This window comes from Triticum aestivum, chromosome 3A (assembly GCF_018294505.1).
Source record: "Triticum aestivum cultivar Chinese Spring chromosome 3A, IWGSC CS RefSeq v2.1, whole genome shotgun sequence".
NCBI classification, from domain to species: Eukaryota; Viridiplantae; Streptophyta; class Magnoliopsida; order Poales; family Poaceae; genus Triticum; species Triticum aestivum.
Genome location: NC_057800.1, coordinates 343,793,101 through 343,818,065, shown reverse-complemented (window position 1 = coordinate 343,818,065; position 24,965 = coordinate 343,793,101). Strand labels below are relative to the sequence as shown.

The following is a 24,965-nucleotide window of genomic DNA, read 5'->3' as shown; positions in this document are numbered from 1 at the left end:
TTATACAATTCCTGCTCAGATTTCAAGATATGCCTTCCAATTCCAGTGTTTTGTATCATGTATTCCAAACAGGCCCTAGCTTGTATGCGTGGTATACAAACAAATGCTAATACAATGGAACTGCAAAATACTTGGAAGAAGAAAAATGCGCAGTCTGAACATCATTTGTCCCTTCTAGTCCAGTACAGCATGAGTACTTTGTACGCGTATATGAATGTGTGTATTGGTCATATAATCTACTGTACTTGGTAGAATGGAGGTGGCTAGTATATTCGTTCTGCTGTGGAGACAGGGCGAAGGAAGACAACGATAACAGTGATGTTGTCTTTGCTGCCCCGCGCTGAGGCCTCGGTAGCCAGCCTCTTGGAGCACATTCCAGGCTCTTTCACAGTGCCCTTGATGATGGAAAGGACATCCTCGTTGCCTACCACATCCCAGAGTCCGTCACTAGCCATGACCTACAGCACATCGAAATCAAATCAAGTTGCCACCGATGAATTCTTGATGCTACAGTCCACTGCATTCATTGCAACTTGTTAGCACCGACACTAGATATTTCTCACCAAGGTTCACGAGTATAGAATTAATTTTAAAAGACCTTATTACTAATGCATGCAACATTTTCTTTATGCAACTCAGGAACAGAACAACTTACATATTTGATCATCATATCCATGATCTTTTAAATCGTCAGATCCATGATATTTCCCCAAACATATGAATATCATCGATATGATGGATTAACCACTAAATTTTGCCTTCACTGTTTATACTGTTCCTTCTTACCCAGCTATCACTAAAGAATCTTTCTGTAAATACTTTGCCACAAAGTTTTGCCTTCATTTCACATTGTAACAGAACTCAGGCCATCCTAACCTATTATCTTTGCTTGGGCTCCACTTGGGAGCACCAGAGTTTCACACCGGTATTAAATTTACGCCTGTAATTTACTTGTCACGGGTCTTCTTCATTCAGGAAAAAAGACAACAAGAGAAGCTTTTGTATTTTAATTTACTTGAGTGCCTAGTATAAACACCCAATTCATAGGTTGCAATGTACAATTATATATTGCTAAGCATTGGTAACTAGCGCATGAAAGAAACACCATACCGAAGTAAGTACTTCAAGCTGATATAATGAAGAAATAAACATCAATGAACTAATAAGCACATGATATAATTGTGTAGTACATGTATAGAGCTTAATGTATTACAAAAAGATAAACTGAAAACAGCAACACAGGTAAAGCTAATGGGACAAACCAGGAACTCGTCATCAGCTGTTAAATCAGTTTCAGTTATCTCAGGCAATGCTGTCACTGCTGGCTTGAGATCGTCATCACCAATTGACCTTGTAACCTGTCAAGAAGAGACATTACTTTTTATAAACTACATTTTTTCTGTAATTTTTTCTACAAGAACAGTTCTGAAGCATCATCTTATCAGCATAAATAGGATAAGAAATGATTTTGACGCAATTAATCGCACTGATAAATCTGTAGAGGATTTCCAAAATAAACAAATATGTCTGGGTGTGGGTTCCAGGGACTGAATCAGGCCCTGCTAATCTTTCTGCCAAAGAGATCAGATGCCTCGGCTCCTAGGGACCACCGCCTCATCAGCCTCACCTACATCTTCGCCAAGTTGGTGGCAAAGACGCTGGCCAGCAGGTTGTCGCCAAGGCTGGTGACTTAGGTTGAGAGCCAATATGCGTTCATTAGGAAGCACTCCATACATAATAGCTAGGACAAACCAGGAACTCACCATCAGCTGATTAATTACCTGTATTGATATTGCCGATCCTGCCATGAATGAGAAGAAATGAGATGCTAAATTAGACCAAGTAGCTTTAGCGCATCTCCTTATTCCTCTATGCCAATCTACCTACCCCCAAACCCCACGAACCCTGGCAATTCATCCCCAAATTTCCCCATTTCGATTTCAGGGCATCACATCCCCCTCGAGTCAAGTTATTCGTTTGGCTTGCTTGCCAGCACCGTTGCTGGACCGCCGAGCAGCTCGCATGTTGGGGTCTGTGACCAGTCAGAGACAATGGCCCATCTTCTTGTTAGAGTTATATTTATGGTGGCCTTTGGCCTCCTTTGTGTATATACGATGGCTTTTGCCTCCTGATAATATAATCAAGTTGCTATTCCAACATGGTATTAGAGCTTTAGGTTTTCTTTTCCAATCAAATCTCGCGCTGACGCTGCCGGTTGCCGTCGCTGTTCCTCCCACCCACATGCTGCAGGCCTAGCCACTACATGATGTGCTCCGATGTGCTCCAGGTGAAGGCCGCCGTTCTGATCCCGATGGGCTCCATCGCTGCTGCTACCCCCATCCATCCTGGTTCCCGTTCAGATCAGATCGGGCTGCAGCAAGTCCTTCAGATCAGGCTGCGCCTCCACCAGCAGCCACACCTTCCTCCCCAACGCTGCGCACTGTCGTAGGCGCCTGAATAAGGCATTCTGGCCCAGCCGCCGCATGCGCTTTCTCTGGGCTTGACGCCACCGACTTCTCCTGCGTCCGCCAAATCCCAGTGCCGGCTGCCGATTTCCCGCCGCCATCCGCCAGCTGTTCCTCTGCTCCTCCCGGTGTCTACCGCCCCCTGCCGTGGCCGCCGACTCCTGCTCCGCCCGTTTTTCGTCGCCGCCGGCAGCTTGCCGCGGGCCTTTTGCACATCCGCCGCCGGCCCCATCGACGCGGGCGTCCACTGCTGTAGTGGATGTGCGCTACTGTCTTCTTCAATCGATGGTTAGCAGTTGATCTGTTTTGAACCGGCTCAGCTCCTGTGGTCGGCTCGGCCCAGCTCCTGTGAACCGCCTCGGCTTAGCTCAGCTCCTGTGGACCACTCAGCTCAGCTCGTTCGACTGTTGTCCTACTCTCTGGCGGCGGATTTCGGCTTGGTTAGTTGCTTACAAAAACGAGCGCAATGTCTATCGACGGTGTTCCCTACATTGACCCCGTCTCACACATATCGGTGCTTAGTGCTCATCCGTCTGTGACATTGTCCCCTATGGCGTCCTCAGCAGGCTGTGTTGGGTGCTATTCGTCGACTCTTCTCACGGCTTCTGCCCGCGGTGGTGGTGTCTGCTCTACGCCGACTCCTCTCACGGCTTCCGCGCGTGGCAGTGACCGCTCTACGTCGACTCCTCTCGCGGCTTCCGCGCGCGGCTGTGACCGCTCTACGTCGACTTCTCTCGCGGCTTCCCCACGCGGCAGTGAACGCTCTACGTCGACTCCCCCAGTGGCTTCCACATGTGGCTCTACGTCGACTCGCTACTTTCAGTCGACTCTACATGCGGCTTCCACAGATGGTGGCGATTGCTCATCGTCGGCAGGTGTTTCTATCTCGACCTCTTCCACCATGTCCCTGTCTGCGCGTGATGTGCAGTTGTGATGCCTGCTTGCTGCTTGGGATTCTTCGCCGACAGATGCTGCAGTTTCTGTGACTGACTCTTCTGGCACTGAGAAACCACCTTCTACCCATTCGGGTACATCCCCATGGATTCTTGATACTGGAGCGTCTTTTCATATGACTTATGATTCTTCCACTTTGACCTCCGTTTGACCTATTGAGTCTCCTTTTCGTGTTCTTATGGCTGATGGCACTCCCCTCCCTGTAGCTAGTCGAGGCACTCTTAGCACTTCTACATTTCATGTTCCCTCTGTCGCTCATGTTCCTTGACTTACCATGCAGCTCATATGTGGTGGTCAGATTGTTGACTCCAGTTGTAGGGTCATTCTCGACTTTGGTTCGTGTTCTATTCAGGATCATCGCACGGGCGCTCTGCTTAGTGCTGGGCCTCGATGCTCCGATGGCCTCTGGGAGCTTGACTGGCTTCGTCTTCCCTCCGCTGCCACTGCCGCCAGTATCGCAACCCCTGTTGATGCATCTACCGGCTCTTTTCAGCAGTGGCATCATCATCTTGGCCATTTATGTGGTTCTCATTTCTCGTCTTTGGTTCACCACGGTGTTCTGGAGTCTATCTCCGGTAACGCTTCGTTGGATTGTCTGGGTTGTAGGCTTGGTAAGCAGATTCAGCTACCTTATCTGTTAGAATAAATCCGAGGTACGCGGTCGATCCACCGAGGAACAAGCAATCACGGCACAATGACGACATCGAGATTTGTTAACGAGGTTCGGCGAACTCGCCTACTCCCCAGGGCAATGACTACGGGCGCTCCTTCCCGAGATACGGCAACACCAGCCACCCGGGTGCCAGCACAAGCCACCAGCACCCCCTTGCGAGCCTGTCGCTATCTAGTCATCATGGGTTACAACATGGGGTGCCTCCTCATATATAAGAGGCCAAGGGTACAACATGTCCGACTCCGACACTACACGTATCCTACCCACACAACAACACCAAGTCCAAACGTAACCCAACTCGTACACAATATTCGACACAAAGACAACATTATCCTCATAGTGAGTCAGTGTCCGAGCGCCCTGTTGATCTCGTTCACTCTAATGTTTGGGGTCCGGCTCCCTTCGCTTCGAAAGGGGGTTATCGCTACTGTATTATCTTCATAGATGATTTTTCTCGATACACTTGGATCTATTTCATGTCTTCTCGTAGTGAGGTCTTATCTATATTGATGCGGCATACCCTACCGCAAACATGGCTAGTACACAAGTCATGATGAATAAGCCGGTCAATGACAAAGAGTTGCAGGCGACTGCGGTAGTCGTCGACAAAGGGGTGCAAACGGAGGATATTATGGATGAGGCGAAGACAGTGCGGGTCGACGAGACGAATGTCAGAAAGTTAGTTAACCGAGACAAGGACGACAAAATTATGGAGAAGATGATATATCTTAGCAAGGGAATAGATGGGAACTAGCGTATATTATGTGGTCCAGGTTTTTTGCCAATAATACACAAAGGAGCCCATGTTAATTGTGAGAAAATTGCTAGATTAGACGAGTCCATACAAGTGCATGCACGCACAACGTCAGGAAGGAATTGTTTGTTTTCTAATAATGGATTCAAAAAGGAATATCATGCATGTGTTTGGAGAAATAATAGGACGTGGAGAACATGGAGAATAAAAAGGAAAGGCCATGTATGCAACAGATTTGTTAGTTGGGTTTCATCGGATATAAGAACTCCAGTGCATGTGCTAGAAAATAGGAAGAGAAGGAGCCTGCACGTACGTGGAGATATGTTTCCAGATCGGCCGTCTATGTCCGTTTGGAAAAGGAAAACAAAGTAGCAGATTACAATGGATATGGCAAGGAGATCGGTTGCGCAAGTCACGCAAGGGATTGTACACCAACCGTTTTCCAATCAACTAGTATGGCCTGCGTGCCTTGGTTTGGCCGAACTCGTCTAAGTCGGTTTGTACCTAGGTTATATATATATTTGCTATCAAGACTTTTAGGATGAGGCTATTTTCTTTAGAGTTTAGACAGACTATGAAGCGGCCCTTTGGGCGTTCATCTTGTTTATTATTGTGAGATTTTCTATCAAGAAAATTATACTTTGGCGAGAGGATTCTCATGATCGAGAGTTTGCTAGCTATTGGCTTGAGGTCCGTCGGCGACGACGGATTGCGTGCTGGTGACGTCGACGAGAGGTGCCTTGTTTGCCGAGGTATTGCTAGTCAGTTGTTGTTACCACAGTTTCAGGTTGCATGTATCGCTCGCGTAATTGAAAACTTTTATCAGTGAAATTTAGTCGTGGTTGTTGCATCGTGAAAGATCGGGCCAAATTAGCAGCACGTCCGAGGTCGTGCTCTCATCATATATACAAAAAATATGTTGCCATGGTCCGTACCTAGTTTTCCACTCCTATTTGTGTTTTTCGCGCAGATTCAGCTGGTGAGTATATCTCCCATGCGTTGCGAGGATTCCGCAACGAGGATTCCTTGCTGAGCAGGGCACTCTTACTCAGTTCTCTTGCCCTGGTGCTCATGCTCAGAATGGTGTGGCTGAGCGCAAGCATCGTCACCTTGAGACAGCGCGTGCAATGATGATCCCACCTCACTTCTACTGCTCTACGGGGCAGTATTCATCTCGAGCGTCTTTCTGGTCGTTCTGTTGATTATTCAGCGCTTCGCTTGTTTGGTTGCGTTTGTTATGTTTTGCTTGCCCCTCGTGAACGCACCAAACTGACCGCTCGGTCTGTTGAGTGTGTTTTTCTCGGATACAGTGATGAGCAAAAGGGCTATCGGTGTTGGGATCCTGTCGGTCACGTATTTCTCGGGATACAACCTTTGATGAGTCTCGTCCCTTCTACCCGCGTCCATCCTCCTCGGCCTTTTCCATGGAGGACAACTCTTTTCTTATGTTTCCGGATACATCTCCATCCATGCCCAGTATTCCTACTCCTCGTCCCACTGTTGCAGATCCGACGTCGTTCTCTCTTACAGTTTCTTCTCCCTCATCGCATGACTCTCCACCTCCATCACCGATACCTTCCCCTTCTCCACCTTCATCGCCGATACATTCCCTGTCTCCACCTCCGGTGATTCCACCTCTTCCCTCCGTTCCTTTCCATTATACTCGTCGTCCACGTGTTGTGGATGAGTCTACTGATGTGTCATCTACTTCTGGTGTGTCGTCTTCCTCCTCTCGGTTGACTTATGGTCTTCGTTCTCGGCCTTGTCCGCCCCCTAACCGATATTCTCCTTCTCGCTATGGTCTTTCGACTGTTCTTGAGCCGATTTCTTATCAAGATGTTGTTGTTCATCCTAAATGACAGTTTGCGATGGCAGAGGAGATTGCTGCCCTTGAACGCACTGGGACGTGGGATCTGGTTTCTCTTCCTCCCCGTGTTCATCCCATCTCTTGTAAGTGGGTCTTGTGGCTCGTGGCTTTCAACAGGAGCATGGTCATGATTACGATGAGACTTTTGCTCATGTTGGCCATATGACCACTGTCCGCACACTTCTCGTCGTGGCCTCTAATCGCCACAGATCCGTGTCTCAGCTTGATGGTAAGAATGCCTTTCTTAATGGTGAGTTGTGTGAGGAAGTTTATATGCAGCCACCACCTGGGTATTTAGTTCCTGATGGCATGTTTGTTGTCTTCGTCGCTCTTTCTATGGCCTTAAGCAAGCCCCCCGCGATTGGTTTAAGCGTTTTGCCTCTGTGGTCATTGCAGCCGGTTTTTCGCCCAGTGCTCATGATCCAGCGTAGTTTGTCCACCTTTATGCTCGTGGTCGCACTCTTATTCTTCTATATGTTGATGACATGATCATTGCGACGATTCTGAGTACATTGCCTTCATCAAGGCCCGTCTCAGTGAGCAGTTTCTTATGTTGTGTTAGAATTGTGTCGAATATAGTGTACAAGGTAGGTTACAGTTGGACTTGTAGTTGTATTGTGTTTAGATAGGATATGGAGTCGTGTCCTAGTAGGACACTTGTATCCTAGGCCTCTCATATATAGCGGGGTAGACACACGATGTAACCTATGCCAACATAATAGCACAGGAACGCAGGGGAAGCCGGCAGCATGTGCCGGCATCTAGGGCGACCGGGTGCGGTATTGTAGCGGTGTCATGGGAAGGAGCGCCCATAGTCAGGCCCTGGGGATGTAGCCATATCGGTGAACCACGTTAACAAATCTCGGTGTCGTGCTCGTCTGATTGCTGGTTCCTCGGATGATCGACGGTATGTCTCGGATTTATTCTGACAAGTGGTATCAGAGCTAAGGTTATTTGAAGGTCGTGGATTGTTGATTAGAGGAGGAAAAGCACTCGGCGTGGATCAACATTGTTTGTATGGAAGACGTCGCCGTAGAGCAACTTGTGCGGACAAGGGCCGATCCTACAGGTTGGCGTTCTTTTCTGGAATTGCAATAAAAGGCATAAGCATCGGCGCATTCTTTCAGCGAGACCTGATAGCTACGGTGGGGAGCGTGTATGTGGCGGCGATAGTGATTGTGCAATCAGCGGCTAGGGCAGATCGATTCGATCTGGGTGGTCAGGCAGTTGCGCGTGAGGCACGCGACCCTGTGGAGCTGTGCACTTGGTACGCTGTGCGGGCCATGGACGGGATGCTTTTAGCTGAATACGCTGGAAGCCAGATGTGTGAGTCACGAGATTTGTTTTCGAAACAAAAGGGACCGAGTCCCAGGAGGAGTCGTGTTCTCCTCGTCTCTGTTAGACGGAGACCTGCGCGCAGGTAGCAGCGATAGCAGCCGATAAGAGAGACAAAGGCACGAGGCAGTCAGATAAAATCAGCAGATGAAATCCATTGATTGATACGCATCCATTGGAAAGGCAAGGACGAAGAAAAGGCAAAGCAAGCATCGGGCATTGAGCCAGTAATGACGTGAAGACCAACAAGATTCTTTTGAATATGCAACTACTAGTGTACTCGATGTACTTGGACATCACGTGAGGAGAGCTCAGTTAATTTTTTCGCAGGGTCAGTCGTACGAAGAACCAGGGCGCCAACGGGTACCATGTTTGAGGTGAAGTTCAAGGAATTGAAAACCTTGGGTTATGGCAGACAAAGGTGGAAAATTTTGTTGGCACAATAGGGATGCTTGAAGACGTTGCGGGAAGTCATGTCAGTTAAGATGGAATTATCATGTGATGGATGGAAATTCACAGAATGATTTGGGAGCTTGGGCCGGACTAGACAGTCTGATGGATCGACGCAAGTTCGTTGGTACAGAAGACGGTGGTGGGATCGCGACAACGACATAGGAGTGTGAAGCTGATGGTGACCGTCTTCTGGGCATGGAAACACGTGGCGCGGGCCCGAGGGCTTGTGCGGCTTCGACAAGACTATGGCGCGGGGTTGATTCAAGACGGTGCGCACATGAGAGCTTGAAGTCGACGGAGCGCAAGGGTGGACTGATCATCTACCATGGAGTCATGTTGAAGGTGGAGCTGGATTGAGGGGCTACGGTGTAAAAGATCTAGAGAATCGAAGCCTATTCAGGCAGGAAAAAAGCAAGAGGCACGTAGTTTGGACTGGAGCCTACTGGTCTAACGGAAGTGTGAAACGCGTCATCGGTCAGCGATGATCGGTGGCATTCTGCAGTGGGGTTGAGTCATGTGGGTTCGCGACCCTTGAGACTCGACCAGGACAGTGGAGGCTTGACGCGGTAATAGCGGTGAGGCGTGCGGTATGCATGGCATGGAGACGGGCCAGGGCTCTGGTGGTCATACATGTGGTGAGACAACTGCGAATTTGGCTCGAGATGACTACAAGCAATGGTGAAATTCCTTCAAGTTTCAGACAGGCGGTCAAGGAAGAGAAGTGATGTTGAGTTCAGGTAACTCTTATGTGTGACACCCAATATGTGAGTTGTTCACTTTCACGCAGGTCAGTGATCAGTGTGTGATGGCGTTGGACGGATACTCTGGAAGTTAGGAGCACAGACTAGAGTAAAGAGGAACTTAATTTTGCTCGAGCATTGACTGTGATCAAGAAAAGAAGGGACTACAAGTTGCAGGTGGAGTCATATGGAGTCTTTGGAGTAGCAGCCGTACTCATGGGATAAGCTCAAGTCCAATGTACATGAAAGTTTGACGCATTGACGAATTCAAGGTGGTGGAGAATATTCACCAAGGTGGAGTTTGTTAGAATTGTGTCGAATATAGTGTACAAGGTAGGTTACAGTCAGACTTGTAGTTGTATTGTGTTTAGATAGGATATGGAGTCAGTGTCCTAGTAGGACACTTGTATCCTAAGCCTCTCATATATAGCGGGGTAGACACACGATGTAACCTATGCCAACATAATAGCACAGGAACGCAGGAGAAGCCGGCGGCATGTGCTGACGTCCAAGGCACCGGCGTCCAAGGCGACCGGGTGCGGTATTGTAGCGATGTCATGGGGCGGAGCGCCCATAGTCAGGCCCCAGGGATGTAGCCATATCGTGAACCTCGTTAACAAATCTCGATGTCGTGCTCGTGTGATTGCTTGGTCCTCAAATGATCGACGACACGTCTCGGATTTATTCTAACATGCTGATCTTGGTCCTCTTCGTTACTTTCTTGGGACTGAGGTTTCCTCCACCTCTGATGGCTTTTTTATTTCCCAAGAAAAGTATCTCCAGGATCTTGTTTGTGCGGCTCTTAGTGATGAACGCACTGTTGAGACTCCTATGGAGCTCAATGTTAACCTCCGCTCTTCTGATGGTGAGCTCTTGTCTGATCCGACGCATTATCGTCATCTTGTTGGGAGTCTTGTCTATCTTGTTGTCACTCGTCCGGATATCTCCTATTTTGTCCATATATTCTGAGTCAGTTTGTTTCCGCTCCCACTTCAGTTCATTATAGACACCTTCGTGTTCTACGATATCTTCCTGGCACGATCTCTCATCGTCTTTTTCCCCGTTCCAGTTCGTTACAGCTCCAGGCCTATTCGGATGCTACGTGGGCTAGTGCGTGGGCTAGTGATCCTTCGGATCGCCGTTCACTTTCTGCTCATTGTGTCTTTCTTGGTGGTTCTCTTATTGCCTGGAAGACGAAGAAACGGACTGCAGTTTCCTGTTCGAGCGCAGAGGCCGAGTTGAGAGCTATGGCTCTTCTGACGACGGAGGTGACTTGATTACGATGGTTACTGGAGGATTTTGGTGTTTCTGTTACTACACCGACCACCCTCTTGTCCGACAGTACAGGTGCTATCAGTATTGCACGGGACCCCGTGAAGCATGAGCTTACCAAGCATATCGGTGTTGATGCTTCTTATGTGCGCGCTGCTATGCAGGATCTGTTATTGCTCTTCAGTATGTGCCCTCTGAGTTACAGCTAGCAGACTTCTTCACGAAGGCCCAGACTAGAGCGCAACATAGATTTCACCTCTCCAAACTAAGTGTTGTGGATCCACCATGAGTTTGAGGGGGGGGGGGTGTTACAGTTATATTTATGATGGCCTTTGGCCTTTTGCATTCTGGCCTTTGGCCTCCTCTGTACATGCGTTCTGCCCTTTGGCCTCCTCTGTACATGTATATATGATGGCTTTTGCCTCATGATAATATGATCAAGTTGTTATTCCAACACTCCTAACCTCCTATTCTTTCTCCTTCCATAATCTTGGTCACTTGGTGCATCTGGGAGCATCGCAGCGCAATCATCTTTGACGACGGTCAACTCAGCTTAGCTCATCTATTTGACACGATCAAGATGGAAGCCATCAATGGGTGACAGCGGGGCGAGGGGTCTGGTGGCTTTGCTCCCGGCGAGGGCGGTGTCTAGTGATTACAGGTGTCATGTTGTAATTCACCCGGTGTTGCCCTTCTTAGTGCTTGCACAAACTCTTCTTTCTATCAATGCATCAAGATGCAAGGCTTTTGCATTTTCTCAAAAAATAAATAAATAGAGTAGAATAATCTACATCAGGCGAGTTCTGCATCCGTAAAGAAATCTTCAAACATACTTTCCATGTTGAATGTGAAGATCTAGGTGATGCATAACTACTGGAAATAGAAGATGAGAAAATGTAAGAGAAACTGCGTACATTTCCAATAGGAGCATGCTTTACTTTGAACTACACCTAAGTTACAGCTGGAAAAGCTTTTGTAGGAAGAAGTTTGCAAGGTAAGGTAGCTCATCTGTTATGTCAAATTGGATTCAAAGGTTTTATAAGCGAAGTAAAGGTGTATTTATATAACTGGGTCTTAAACATTCAATAGGACCGTTTTGAAGTAGATATTTATGTTCTTCATCACAAATTATAGCACAGGACATCTAGTGTGAAGCATTCAGCAAGCATATATATAGTCAATCTTCCCAGTTTTGCTGCTGCCACGGACAGATTGCTGGGATTTCTTACTGTATGAATATGTATGTAATTATCTGACTTTGAAGTGCTAAACAGTCCAAGAGGCTATTTACAACATAAATAAAGTATAAACAGAAATAGGTGGGGCCATCATACATTGACCGTTTACCATTGAACGTTTCCTTCAAATTAATTGACAAACAAAAAAGCTTAATCTCAACTTATGTGGGAGCTAGATTAAGTTACTAATCTCGCAATATATCTATGCATTTGCCATAAACTGGGGCTCCTTGATTTCCAGTGCATAAATTAAAAACATATTTGAATATGCTTTTCAAAATTTCTAGTTTCTGGGTGGGTACCCCCAGACCCCAGTACACTCCGCGTTCTTAACCTTCAAAATAGTCTAAAACGAACCTCAAACTTTCAAAACCTTCCCTTTAATCCTATGTGGCTCCCACGTATCGATGCGGATAATCCTCACCACCCTTCTTAACCAAACAGAGTACTGGACTAGTTTTCCTGAAGACCTAAACCAGTCATTGTGTGCTAATGGCGCTAGGCCTGCTCGAGGTGGACCCTGGCCCGAAGAGGCGAAGGGCTCGATGGAAGCCACATGCCAAAGGCAGGCAGGAAAAAAACTGGGAGATAGGTTTTTTCTTTAGAGGGAAATTGATTTATTTAGTCTCTGCTTCATGATAAGATATGAATGCAATCTATTTTATAGGGATGGCTAAAATTAAACCTAAGAAAAGGAACTAATCATTCAAATCATAGAGACAATAGTAATTAAGTAACTATTGCCTTGCCCCTTGGTGGCCTCCTATTGGGATGTACGGATATGACATGATAGCTATAATCTTGAATCTCGACAAAAAAATTAACCCTGTAGCTGCAGATGCCGTGTTAGTTAGAACTCAACATGCATTAGATTAAGATTTGTTCCTTTCCTTAATCATGTTATATGTCGGATCTCACAGAACACTTAAGTATACCTCCAAAGTGGAAATTAACTTTAGATGTGTTTTAATAGGTGTTTCTGCAATGTAGTACATACCACAGAAACATGATGTTTTTTTTAAGAAACAGTAAGATATTTGTTGCTAAATGCAAAAGGTTGATCAGTTCAGTGTGCTCAAGTCGGTACATGTGTGAGAAAAAGCAAAACAAAGTGAGCACCTGAAGAGCAGCTGCACCGACTCGCCACGTATCTATTTGCCATCTGACTTCAGCCCCTTCCTTTATAACACGCTCTCTTTCCTTGGGGCAACTAGCAACATGATCCTATCAAAACAAAATAAAAAGGAAATTGCATTATATACTAATTTGTACTATGAGAAAAGAAAAGAGAATTGATGCCAACCCTAGTCACAGGAAATGGTTTGCCAGCACGGCTGAGAATTGCTCGGCAATCACCAGCATTTGCTACAAAAAGTTTGTTTCTCACTATCAATGCTGTCACTGCCGTGCAACCAGGATGCCAGTCTTTCTGGATTATCCTTTTTGACTTCCGGTGAGCAATTAACTCTTCTCTAAATGCTGTGTCACTCCTTACAAATGCTTCTGCAAGGGCATCAATCGGGCTACACAGAACAACAAATCCATGAAAATTAAGAACAGAAAAAAAAGAGAGAAGTGCATATTTAAACCCCCGACACTTGCCCTAGTCTAATTTACAACCCCCAACTCCAATATCGTCTACATTACAACCCCGAAATCTTAAAACCGGCCAGGATTCAACCCTCCCCTCCCTGTTGACCGGTTTTGACCCCTTGACCATCCAGTTAGCAAAAAAAGTTCAAAATTTCCAAACAAAATCAAAAAAAATCCAGGAAAAAAGTTTAAAAAACTGGAAAAAAAATCAGGGCTGTATTCTGAAAAATCTGTGAAATCAAAAAAAATCACAACCTTTTCAAGATGCTTAGTATTGTTTTCTTGATTTAATAGAATTTTTTTCTGGGAAAAATTTTTTTTGACTAAATTTGGGCAGAAAATTCTGCAAAAAATGGGTTCTTACTTTTTTATTTTTATTTTACAATTTTTTTGTTTTTTCCAGTTTTTTTATTTATAGATTTTTCCCATTTTCCCTGGGTGCTTTTATTTTTACCGGTTTTTTCTGGAAATTTTAATTTTTTGCTGATGTGGTTTGCTGGCTGGATGGTCAATGGGGAGGGGAGGGTTGAATCCTGGTCGGTTTTAAGAGTTGGGGGCTGTAATGTAGACGCGGTATTGGAGTTAGAGGTTTTAAATTAGACTAGGGCAAGAGTTGGGGGTTGAAATATGCACTCTCTTGGGAAAAAAATAGATAGTTTGTATTCAACCCGAACCTGGCAGTGTGTCCAAATTGCTTGAGAAATCCAGGAACTGCTCGGACAGAAAACTCAGCAGCTGCCGCACCTGTAAGAATATTGTGTAATGTATGCTAATGCAAACCTGGTAAAAATCAAAACGTAGACTTAAGAAACACTGAACCTCTGTGTCCATCAAAAATGCCAAAGGAATGCACGTCTTTTTCTTTAGACATGCAGGTAAGCATAAAATGAGTATCTTCCATTGTTTCTCTTCGTCCACATGTTGCAAAAGATCCCCAGCTCAAAGTTGGACGATACACAGAGACAGAGGACTGATCAAATGAACTAGACCAAGGATTCAATGCGTAGTCTAATTTGTTTGCTTTCTTTGTTAACAGTTCCCCTTGGTTAAACCAGTTTAATGCTTCTTGATAATGGTGTACTTCTGCCTTCCTGTTTCGACTCAAGTTCACTGAACCAGATGATAGAGGGCAAGAATATGTAACTAAATGCTTCTGTATTACATTTAACTCTTCAATTATATCTCCAAATGATGGTCTTCGTTCAGGATCAGAATCCCAGCTGCACTGAATAAGTGACAAGAGACTTGGTGGAGAGCCAGACTCTGGAAGGGCCAGAGCAGGGCGCAATCCTTGAGAAACAACAGCTGATGTAAGTTGCTGTTCAGTGTAAGTCATTTCAAGAATGGTGTGTGCCTAAAGAAAGATAGAGCGAGCTGTTATTTGCAGAGAACATAAAATGCTCAGCTTAGCTAGCCATAGGTAACTATAATTATGATGTGGGTCTAGAGACTAGCATGATGTGGTCAAGTAACTCATATGGATATGTGCATTTTATATCACATATCTGTATCTGAGCCCATCAATGCATTTTCACCCAGCAACTTCTTTCAGTTGTTCACCGCAGATTAAAAAGCAGCCAAGCCTACCTAACCTTTGTGTATATTGCATGCTGAACTTGCCCAGTCCTGGATCAAATCAAAGCGGGTTGTGGGAAAAGCTAGCTAATACTTAGTTTTCGTGTGGAAGGGAAGGGTGACTAATGGAGAAGTCAGCTTCACCAGAGTTCAATTTTCAAGATGGATGGAACTAATTGATCTTCGGCTGATGCATGTGCAATGCACGTGAACTCCACGCCGAATGGGATCTTCACCAGAGTTCGATTTTCAAGATGGATGGAACTAATTGATCTTCGCCTGATGCATGTGCAATGCACGTGAACTCCATGCCAAATGGGATCAACCTGCCAGTCAAGCAAAACTAGCCAGGCCGCAAGCTTCAGAACTGTGACGAACCACATAAACAAGCTGTTGGGTGAAAATGTGCAATTTACATGTTTATGGACTTACTTGACCAAACCACAAGTTTAGGGATCTACCATGTGATTACTCCATTTAAGAGTTCTATACTGGCTGGCCTTTTAAATGTTAGATTAGGAAGAAATCATTAAAACAAAAACAAAAAAACTAATTTGATAGAATACCAAAGCAATCATACAAAACACAAATAGTCCATAGTATGGCTGTTTATGAAATGAGCCACAACACTGGAGTTATTGAACAAGCAACAAAAATGAACCTGTGCTTCTGCTCGCAGATCAGTGTAAGGCACAACACCAGTAAGAAGCTCGCTGTAAAATGATAAAATTAAAAGGGAAATCAGGGAGTAACATCTAAAAATACAAAATTATAAATATCTTCTGTTATGGAGCATGAACTGATGAGGACATGACTACCTTGGATATGACCAAAAATATTGCATATATGCATATTTGTCAGGTGATTTCTAGTGCAAACTATTCAATAATCTATTTATGTTATCCAGAACAAAAATACTTCACACACTTTTGTGTTTTGTCTAATTGCAGGTGTATGGGACATTTGTACAATCCACATATGAAGATAAGGAAGAAAGAGATGTTTATTTGCTGTCCGAAAAGTTCTCTCACGTCACTTTTGGCCCAAGAGAAGATAGAGTCCAAGTCTCTCACGTTCTGGATTCAGATTCGGACTGCACAGACATACCTGACTCAAAACGCACACAAGTTTTTCATACGGACTCCGAATTGGGTGATTCTTTTTTTGTTGGAAACTAGATTTCGTGCACTTTCCAACCCAATTGGAATCACCTTCAAATTCGTCCGGAGCATTGAGTTGTGGACGAAACAATCTGATGCTGCAGCAGAATCCGAGTCAAACTACAAGTCCAAAGGTGTTACATCACCTCCACTTGGGCCCATTGGCCTTGTACGACCTAGATTTAGTTTTAGGCTGCCTTGGGACGTCCTCCCACCTCCTTGGCCGCCACCCCTTGCTCCTATATAAGTAGATCCATCTAGTAGCTTTTTCCTTGGGATTTGTTTAGTTAAAAGTTAGCCATTGCAACTTCGTGTGCTTCGTTTGTGTCCAACGACCAAACCAAGACCACTTTTCGGATCCCCACCATTATCAATACTTCATACATATTCGCGATATTCAGATTGCTTTTATCATATTCTTGCTTGTTCTTCGATTGCTTGCAGGAATAGACCTTCGTGGTCAGGTTGATCGTGCTCCGGCGTGGTCAATAACCTCTCGGAGTTGGTTTAGCGATTGCTAAGGCACAACGTCGTTGCACGTTTGTAGTCGGATCGTCAAAGTCGTCTCCACCAAATCGATAGTTATCATCTCATCGAAAGATCGGGACACCCTCGCCTCTATCAAGTGGTATCAGTTTTCAGGTTGCTCGGTGAGAATTTCCAGTTTTCCTAGATTAGATTTATTTTCTTACCTATTGTCCAAGAAAAAGCCACAAAAAAGAGTTAGATCTATTCATCCTTGGTCCAAGCCAGTCTGAGCCTTTGCAATTTTCTTTTCATTGCTTGCATAGTTGAATTATCGGTTGCATCGTCGTGTCGAGTTGCTGGTCTTAGTGTCTAGTTCGTTTAGAGTTTCGAGTTCTGTTCACATTAGTCACGCCACCGCTGCATCATTATCTCTTCCGCTGTCCACCACCCATCCATCAATTTCCACCACGTGCTACCCATCATTCATTGTCATAATAATAGTTGAGATCGTTCACATCTTCACTTGATCCAATCTGCATCTTATCTAGTTTGTTTTGGAAAGAGGGAGAAAAAAAGAGAGAAAAAAAAACAAGAGAAAAAAAAGGGAGAAAAAAAAAGTCAGAGAAAAAAAAGGAGAGAAAGAAAAAAAAGTGTGAGGAAAAAAAAGAGAAGAAAAAAAAAACAAAAAAATCGGCACAAACTTTTTCAGAGGAAAGTTGGAGACAAAGTTGTTGATATATCCTGCTTGGCTGTTGTTTCACCTCATTATCTTTATTGCCGTTGTGATCTTCACTTATATCTTGCTGTCCAGAGCTACTTAGTGTCCGTCATTGATGCTAGTTGTGCTACGACGTGACCTCATTAGTGTTCTAGGCTCGCGTCTCTAGTTCGGTCTAGCCTAGGACCAGCACAGTACCGTCGTTGAGCGTTTATTTAACATTGCATCTTTGAATTGATTATTGCTAATCTTTTGCTACCATATATAGCCAACCCAGCTCCACATATTTCTACACCGTGTATACGTACGCTCCCCTGGCAATCGCTTTACTCAATATTCGGAGTTACTTGACACCGCTGGTTGCCGATCACCGCCTGCTGCATGGTAAGAACTTGTAAGACATTGATATTTGCTTTACTGTGAGCGTTTTACCACCACATCCTAGTAGTTATAGGAACATTATTTTTGGGTTTTGTTTCTTGTTCTACTAATCATGACAGGATCCAGAGTCAATTCATGGGCTTTGTCGATCGCGGGAGACGTGCCACCACCTTTGCAAATACCACAACCGTCACGAGAGGTGCACAAACATCCAAATGCACATGATCAGGTTAATGTATCTATACCACCATTTAATGTCCGTTTTAAACCTGCTTTATATATTGAATGGGAGTTCGACATAAAAAATATATTTGCTTCCCATAATTTCAATGAACATAAAAAGGTTAAGGTTGCGGTTGGTTCTTTCACTGGTTATGCTTTGGTTTGGTGGAGTGAATATTGTCGGTTACACCCTGATTATATACCTACTACTTGGGATGATTTGAAACTTGCCATGCGACATACTTTCGTCCCTGCTTATTATACTCGTGACATGATTAAGAAGTTGCAACACTTAAAACAAGGTAGTGAAACTGTAACAAAATATTATGATGATTTACAAACTACCTTGTTGCATTCCTCTTTAGAAGAAAGTGAAGATGATTTTATGGATAGATTTTGGGGAGGATTAAACCGTGATATTCAAGAGATACTAATTCATGAAGAGTGTTATCCTATGGACCATTTGTTTCATCTTGCTTGCAAAGCTGAACAGGAAATAAAACGACGTGTTGGCCACGAGGAGAACAAGCGCACGGTGCACATTCCAAGAGTTGATATGATTGTTCCTTCAACTACTAGTCATACTATGACAACCACATCCGTTGTTGTCAGGACTACATCACCTCCACCATGTGACACATCGCCCCCGAGAGTGGCTACATCATCTGAGTTGATCATAAGAGGTAATGACAAAGGTACTGATCTTCCATCTCTACATGAGAATGATGAATGCCTTGTCAATTTGAATGCACCATCTGATGAGCTACCCACTACTTTGATCACACCACCTATTTTAGAGGACTACGTTGATAATTTGACTTTGCCATGTGATCAAACAACTGAAATACCAACAATGTTGAGTGCACCCATTGAATTAACTATTGATGCAAAAGAACCAATGTTTAATCATTTTGATATGACCTCTAATCTTGGTGATGATTCTGTGTTGAATGACTTATTGCATGTTTGCTTATTTAAGCATGTTGTAGCATGTAAATTTGATGCAAGTAAGGTTTATTCACCAATGTTGGGATGGTTTAATGATGAACATTGTCAATCTTTTGAAATGAATAAGAGCTTCACTTATATGTGCAAATTGAGTTGCAATATTTTCATGCCTTCTACTTCTTGTGCTAATTTTTTGGCTTTAGATTTTATGAACTATGCAAGTTACTCATCTATTCATGTGTCATATATGCAAAAATCAAGGGAAGTAAAAATGGATGACATATACATATACAACATGTACACCTTGTCTCTTTTGTTAGCCACATTTCAGATTAAGCAACGCCGAGGACGGCTTTATTTTCAAGAAGGGGAGGATGATGAGGACATGACTACCTTAGATATGACCAAAAATATTGCATATATGCATATTTGTCAGGTGATTTCTAGTGCAAACTATTCAATAATCTATTTATGTTATCCAGAACAAAAATACTTCACACACTTTTGTGTTTTATCTAATTGCAGGTGTATGGGACATTTGTACAATCCACATATGAAGATAAGGAAGCAAGAGATGTTTATTTGCTGTCCAAAAAGTTCTCTCACGTCACTTTTGGCCCAAGAGAAGATAGAGTCCAAGTCTCTCACGTTCTGGATTCAGATTCGGACTGCACAGACACACCTGACTCAAATCGCACACAAGTTTTTCGTACGGACTCCGAATTGGGTGATTCTTTTTTTGTTGGAAACTAGATTTCGTGCACTTTCCAACCCAATTGGAATCACCTTCAAATTCGTCCGGAGCGTTGAGTTGTGGACGAAACAATCTGATGCTGCAGCAGAATCCGAGTCAAACTACAAGTCCAAAGGTGTTACATCACCTCCACTTGGGCCCATTGGCCTTGTACGACCTAGATTTAGTTTTAGGCTGCCTTGGGACGTCCTCCCACCTCCTTGGCCGCCACCCCTTGCTCCTATATAAGTAGATCCATCTAGTAGCTTTTCTTTGGGATTTGTTTAGTTAAAAGTTAGCCATTGCAACTTCGTGTATTTCGTTTGTGTCCAACGACCAGACCAAGACCGCTTACGGATCCCCACATTTATCAATACTTCATATATACTCGCAATATTCAGATTGCTTTATCATATTCTTGCTCGTTCTTCGATTGCTTGCAGGAATAGACCTTCGTGGTCAGGTTGATCGTGCTCCAGCGTGGTCAATAACCTTTCGGAGTTGGTTTAGCGATTGCTAAGGCGCAACGTCGTGCACGTTTGTAGTCGGATCGTCAAAGTCATCTTCACCAAATCGATAGTTATCATCTCATCGAAAGATCGGGACACCCCCGCCTCTATCATGAACTATCTGCCTAAAACATGACAACAAATTCCTATGGCAAACCTGGCCCGGTGGTTATGGAAAAATAAAAGGGGAAGAGGAGAAAATAGGTAGGGGAGTATGAGAATAGCCCCTTAGAGATGGGAGATTTAGTAAAAAAATTGGCTCCAAATAAATCTCATTAGGGCACCAAGAGATGAGAACACCAGGAGACACAAAAATATTGCTTCATCATAATTGATCTTTTGCAACGTGATTTTGAAACCGATGGTTTTTGCAATGTCACTAATTGTTACTGTGATTTAGTTTTGTTTTCATGTTACACCTACTTTCCCTCGAAATTAATGGGCATACACATATATAACCCAAGAAACCTCAATTAGACATGTGTATAACATCACTTTAATATCCAAACAAAAAATGAATATAAAGTCAATGTGTTTGACAAAGAAAAGAGAACACGGTACTCGAAATAACATAATTTTTCAGTAATAGTTATTCCCCTGAACACAGTGTGAATGCAGCACTAATGACATGCCACAGAAGTGCCACACTAACGTCATTATCCAACATGTGTTTGACACGATATATGACGTCAAGTACAATATGCAACATGGATTTATGTGGGATATGGCACTCCCTCCAATATAGATATGGTATCTGCACTAATCTAAAATCTTCTGAGATGTCAAATTGTGGATAAAACGAGCAGTCTTAGAAGCGACACCAGTTGAAGCATTCGGTCAACAGGATATAGATACAAAGATTTCATATTTTTTTTCAGGCAATGTAGTATGGACTGTAATTATATGACAGGAACAATTGGATAGGGCCGGTTTAAATTAATTCCATAAGAAAAATGTCTTACTTTATTGATATTGCAGAGCTGTAAACATCTGATTTTTCTGTATGTAAATCCTTTCTCAAAATTTCTGGTGCCATGTAAATTAGTGTCCCAACCATATTCTTTTTATAGAAACCACCGGTAGGCTTGCCAGATGATTTCCAGTTCTCAGCTGAAACACTTTTAATATCCTTCTGGTACATAGCCAAGCCAAAATCAGCTAGATGTGGAAGGAGGTCTTTATCTAGCTGTACAGAATTATAGAAAAATCAATGCATTAAAAAAAGATAAGAAAATCCTTATGTGCTCAAAGAATGTAATTCAACAGTCTGACAACTGTCTGACACAAAGATACAAGAAAAATGCAAGGACATACCAAAATATTTGCTGGTTTTATATCTCTGTGCACTATCCCAAGAATTTGTAGGTATTGGAGAGTCTTTGCTGTAACAGTACAGTGTAAAGCAATGTCAAATTGGTAATTCAAGTGTTTTGCAAGAGCTGACATCCAACACTGATTAGATCCAGCATAATGTTACCTAGAAAGAATAAAGAAAATTAAGCCATGCATTACTATTTCTGAAATAGATAAACATCGGTGCTTCCTATAATTAACCTCACTGCTTAGTCGATCTAGTCATTGTCTTTGTATTTTATATGGTGAGAACATTATTTTCTGTTTAAGTCTATTTAAAATTACAACGAATCTGTTCTTGCTTAACTTTGGTACTACATGAACTTGCCTTGTTATTGAAGCAACATAACAGAACAACTTAGTACATAAAAAAAGTTGTACAGTGTGCACAGTGATGTGTAAAAATCTTCCTAAAGTACCAGGGTCAAAAAGAAGTGCAAGTGAAAGTACAAGGTTCTCTTATTTGGACTTAAATGCTACCAACAGTTTTTGTCGTTTATTCACCCTGGGATATGGTGAGATCTGAAGGACTGGAATATCAACAAAGATTTGGTCATGGACAGGGGTGCGTAGAAGTTAGCTATCCACGTGCCAGAACCACGACTTGGTTTCGATATCTTATGGGTTTCAACTCTAGCATACCCCCAACTTGTTTGGGACTGAAAGGCTTTGTATTCACCCTTGGATAAGAATTAACAGATGAAACTGCTAAAAATACCCCCGAGTCAAGAAAAGAGATATGTATAAAAAACGTGTAGAAAATATATTCAAGAAAACAGATACATGTGATCGTTTACAGCTATGTACAAAAAGTATAATTGCAGGTAACGCAAGCTTCTAAAAAACTGGTTCTGCATAAAACTCAAACCAAGATATACACTTTATTCTAACAGCTGAAAACATAATACTCCCTCCGTCCCAAATTACTTGTCTTAGATTTGTCTAGATACGGATATATCTAGACACATTTTAGTGTTAGATACATCCGTATCTAGACAAATCTAAGACAAGATTTTTGGGACGGAGGTAATATATGTTAAACACAAACTCAAGGAAAACTATAACTGTAACAAACTGGGACCTAGATAGCTGGCAATCGTGACCACTTGCTGGATAGAAGGGCTCCACTCCTCAACATGTATCTTGTCTGCTAAGTTTGGAGGCTCAAAATATTCGAAGAACATCAAGTAATTTGGAGGACGTGCATGTGCTGCAATGAGTTTCGCCAACCCTGGATGATCCAGCTCACTGCATATAAATTGAAATCCACAAATTAATCCAAGAAATTAGAGAGCAGCTAATAGTAATCCTAAAAGATGTTAGCAGCTTCTTCAGGATATAAGAATCATTTCTGACCAAAAGTTGAATGCAGCAGTAACCAGAGTTCATATTATCACGATGTAGATCATAGTGTCGGCCCAGTGGGAACCAGGGTACCACGGGCCACCTGCCTACGGCCCAGGAAAGGCCGCTTGGCCCAAGTTATAGGGCGGCCCACCAACGGGCGCCACGAGCCAGCAGTCTCGCGAGGGGCTCCCTCTCGCGAAGGACTTCACCGATTCCACCACCACTACAGGCGGCCTTGCGAGGCGCCCTCTCTTGAGGCCTCCCGAGGAAGCCTGCAGAGCGGGTGCCGCCTGTCACGTGGGTGACGTTGATAAAGCAGGCGCCAGCCTGCGCGGCCAGGACAGTTTCCCCTTTGGTGCTAAGGGAGCAGCTGTGCCAACCTGCCCCCAAAGCAAGTCCCAAGGGTTTCTCCTTTGTTGATAGAAGACCAAGATGGTGGAGCGGCAGGACGGAGGTCATCGTGGAGCCCCTGGCGCGTCATGGATAGCACCTTTTGCAGGCAAAGACCACCTTTCGTCAGGAGAAGCACCGGCGCCTGTCCCCTTTCAAATGCCGCCCTGTCGTAGCCCTTTCCCTCTCATATTTTCGAGGAAGAGGCCCAAGGCATCTATTTAAGGGGCAGTGTGGCCACCATAGCAAGGGATCGGCTCATCGCCTCCTGCCAAAACCCTAGCGCCATTGCTAGCACTCTCGAGCTCCGGCTCATCTTGTAGCTCCAGGAGCACAGTCCACAAGCAAATACAACCAAGCAGGAGTAGGTTATTACACCGCAAGGTGGCCCGAACCTGGGTAACTCTCTGTGTCCTCGCCATGCCTAGCTCGTAGCCTCATAGACACAAAGCCAGGCCCCCAGATCTTGAACCAGGGTTTTTGGAGGATTTCCCATGGCTCAGAATCAATCCCCCGACACATAGTATTGAACGATATTAAGATACTATGTGAGAGAAAAGATATGAATCACGCCATGTATCATAATCTGATGCTACCACTATCATATCGTGCTAGAGATCAAAGCGCCGTTAGAATCGTGAAACATATCAGGTATTAACCATGAGGTGTATTAAGCATTTAATATTATTCTTAGACCACTATAAAAAATAATCAGATTGTTCTTGGACCATGAGGTGTATTATGTCAATATTAAATGTTTAATACACATCATGGTCTAAGAACAATACAATTAAAGAGCCGTTAAAATAATTTGTCCTCCATAAATTAATTTTGTAATTTATAAAATAATTATCTTTAAATATACAAATTTCATGACATCGGTGATCCTACGATACGACATTGCCAACAAAAAACGAGAGTACCTACTATCCCCGTACCAAAATCTTGGCAACAACCACTAACAAAACACGCCTTTCATTACAGTTTGGAACCATACATAATATTGCATGCTTTCTACAATATAGAACTTATTATTCGTTATGAGAATAACATGCTGCAATGTTATTCCAGTCGTGTGAGCAGAGCTCTAATGAACGCACAACTTGGGTTCAATTTTCTATGCCAAGCTTTTAGCTCCTACAACTAGATGGCAGCACAAGCACACTAGCTCATCCTCTCCATAATTCCCAATCAGACGTCTCTTGCAAGCTAGCAAATGCGCATCAATTTTGAGCAATGGCTTCCCTTGCAGCCATTGGGAATATGGGGAATTTGTTAGACAATAACGCATGCGCGCTGGAGTAGTGAAAGAGAGACTACCGACCATAGAAGCTGGAGCTGGTAATGGAACTTATCGAGGTCGTCGGAAGTGGACAACACGGGCTTCTTCGCCGCCGCACGCTCGCCCCCCAATTGCGCCTCGTACACCGTGCTCTCCGCCCCTGCACGGCGCCTCATGTGACGCCACATCGTCGTACCATTTCCCCTCCCCCCGTCGCCACACACCATTCCTCACAAATCAAAACAATGGGCGGGGGAGGAGGGGGGGAGGAGAAAGAAGGATGGGGCGGGGGTTACCTCGGGCGATGGGGGAGAGAAGGGAGAAGGACGCGGCGGGGAGGTGGAGCGGGATGGCGTCGCTACGGCAGCATCCGCGCACGCAACGGTTGGTATCCTCCGGCGGCACCTCCAGCAGACCCATCGGCGCCGCCTCGACCTCCTCGTCGGCGTTGTGTCGCCTGGGAGATGAGTTAATTGAATCTCGACTGGTGTGGGTGGGGAAGGGAAGACGGCGTTGCGACGGAAAGGCCAACGGT

At 44.2% G+C, this 24,965-nt stretch overlaps 1 protein-coding gene across 3 annotated transcripts; it reads right to left on the bottom strand.

The window, feature by feature from the left end:
- On the bottom strand, nucleotides 1–24,965 carry LOC123061269 (protein kinase and PP2C-like domain-containing protein). Of its 3 annotated transcripts, none has more exons than XM_044484287.1 (12): nucleotides 24,727–24,965; nucleotides 24,473–24,590; nucleotides 22,493–22,659; nucleotides 21,373–21,440; nucleotides 21,021–21,244; nucleotides 15,581–15,632; nucleotides 14,164–14,698; nucleotides 14,019–14,088; nucleotides 13,055–13,274; nucleotides 12,871–12,975; nucleotides 1,263–1,358; nucleotides 1–458 (listed from the first exon to the last, which is right to left on the bottom strand). In XM_044484287.1, exons 1-12 carry the CDS (start codon nucleotides 24,848–24,850, stop codon nucleotides 264–266), a joined length of 1,974 nt encoding a protein of 657 aa, XP_044340222.1. In that variant the 5' UTR covers nucleotides 24,851–24,965; the 3' UTR covers nucleotides 1–263. The 3 variants fall into 3 exon arrangements, with proteins under 3 accessions (XP_044340222.1, XP_044340223.1, XP_044340224.1); XM_044484288.1 differs by having other exon boundaries at nucleotides 13,139–13,274; XM_044484289.1 differs by lacking the exon at nucleotides 24,473–24,590 and having other exon boundaries at nucleotides 24,727–24,943.

Excerpts from the sequence above, each read along its gene's own strand:
- LOC123061269 (XM_044484287.1), bottom strand. The coding sequence starts at position 24,850 with ATGGGTCTGCTGGAGGTGCCGCCGGAGGATACCAACCGTTGCGTGCGC. Across the intron at positions 22,660-24,472 it reads TACCAGCTCCAGCTTCTATG|TGAGCTGGATCATCCAGGGT; the intron begins GTCGGTAGTCTC and ends ATTTATATGCAG. Across the intron at positions 13,275-14,018 it reads CAATTTGGACACACTGCCAG|CCCGATTGATGCCCTTGCAG; the intron begins GTTCGGGTTGAA and ends TGTTCTGTGTAG.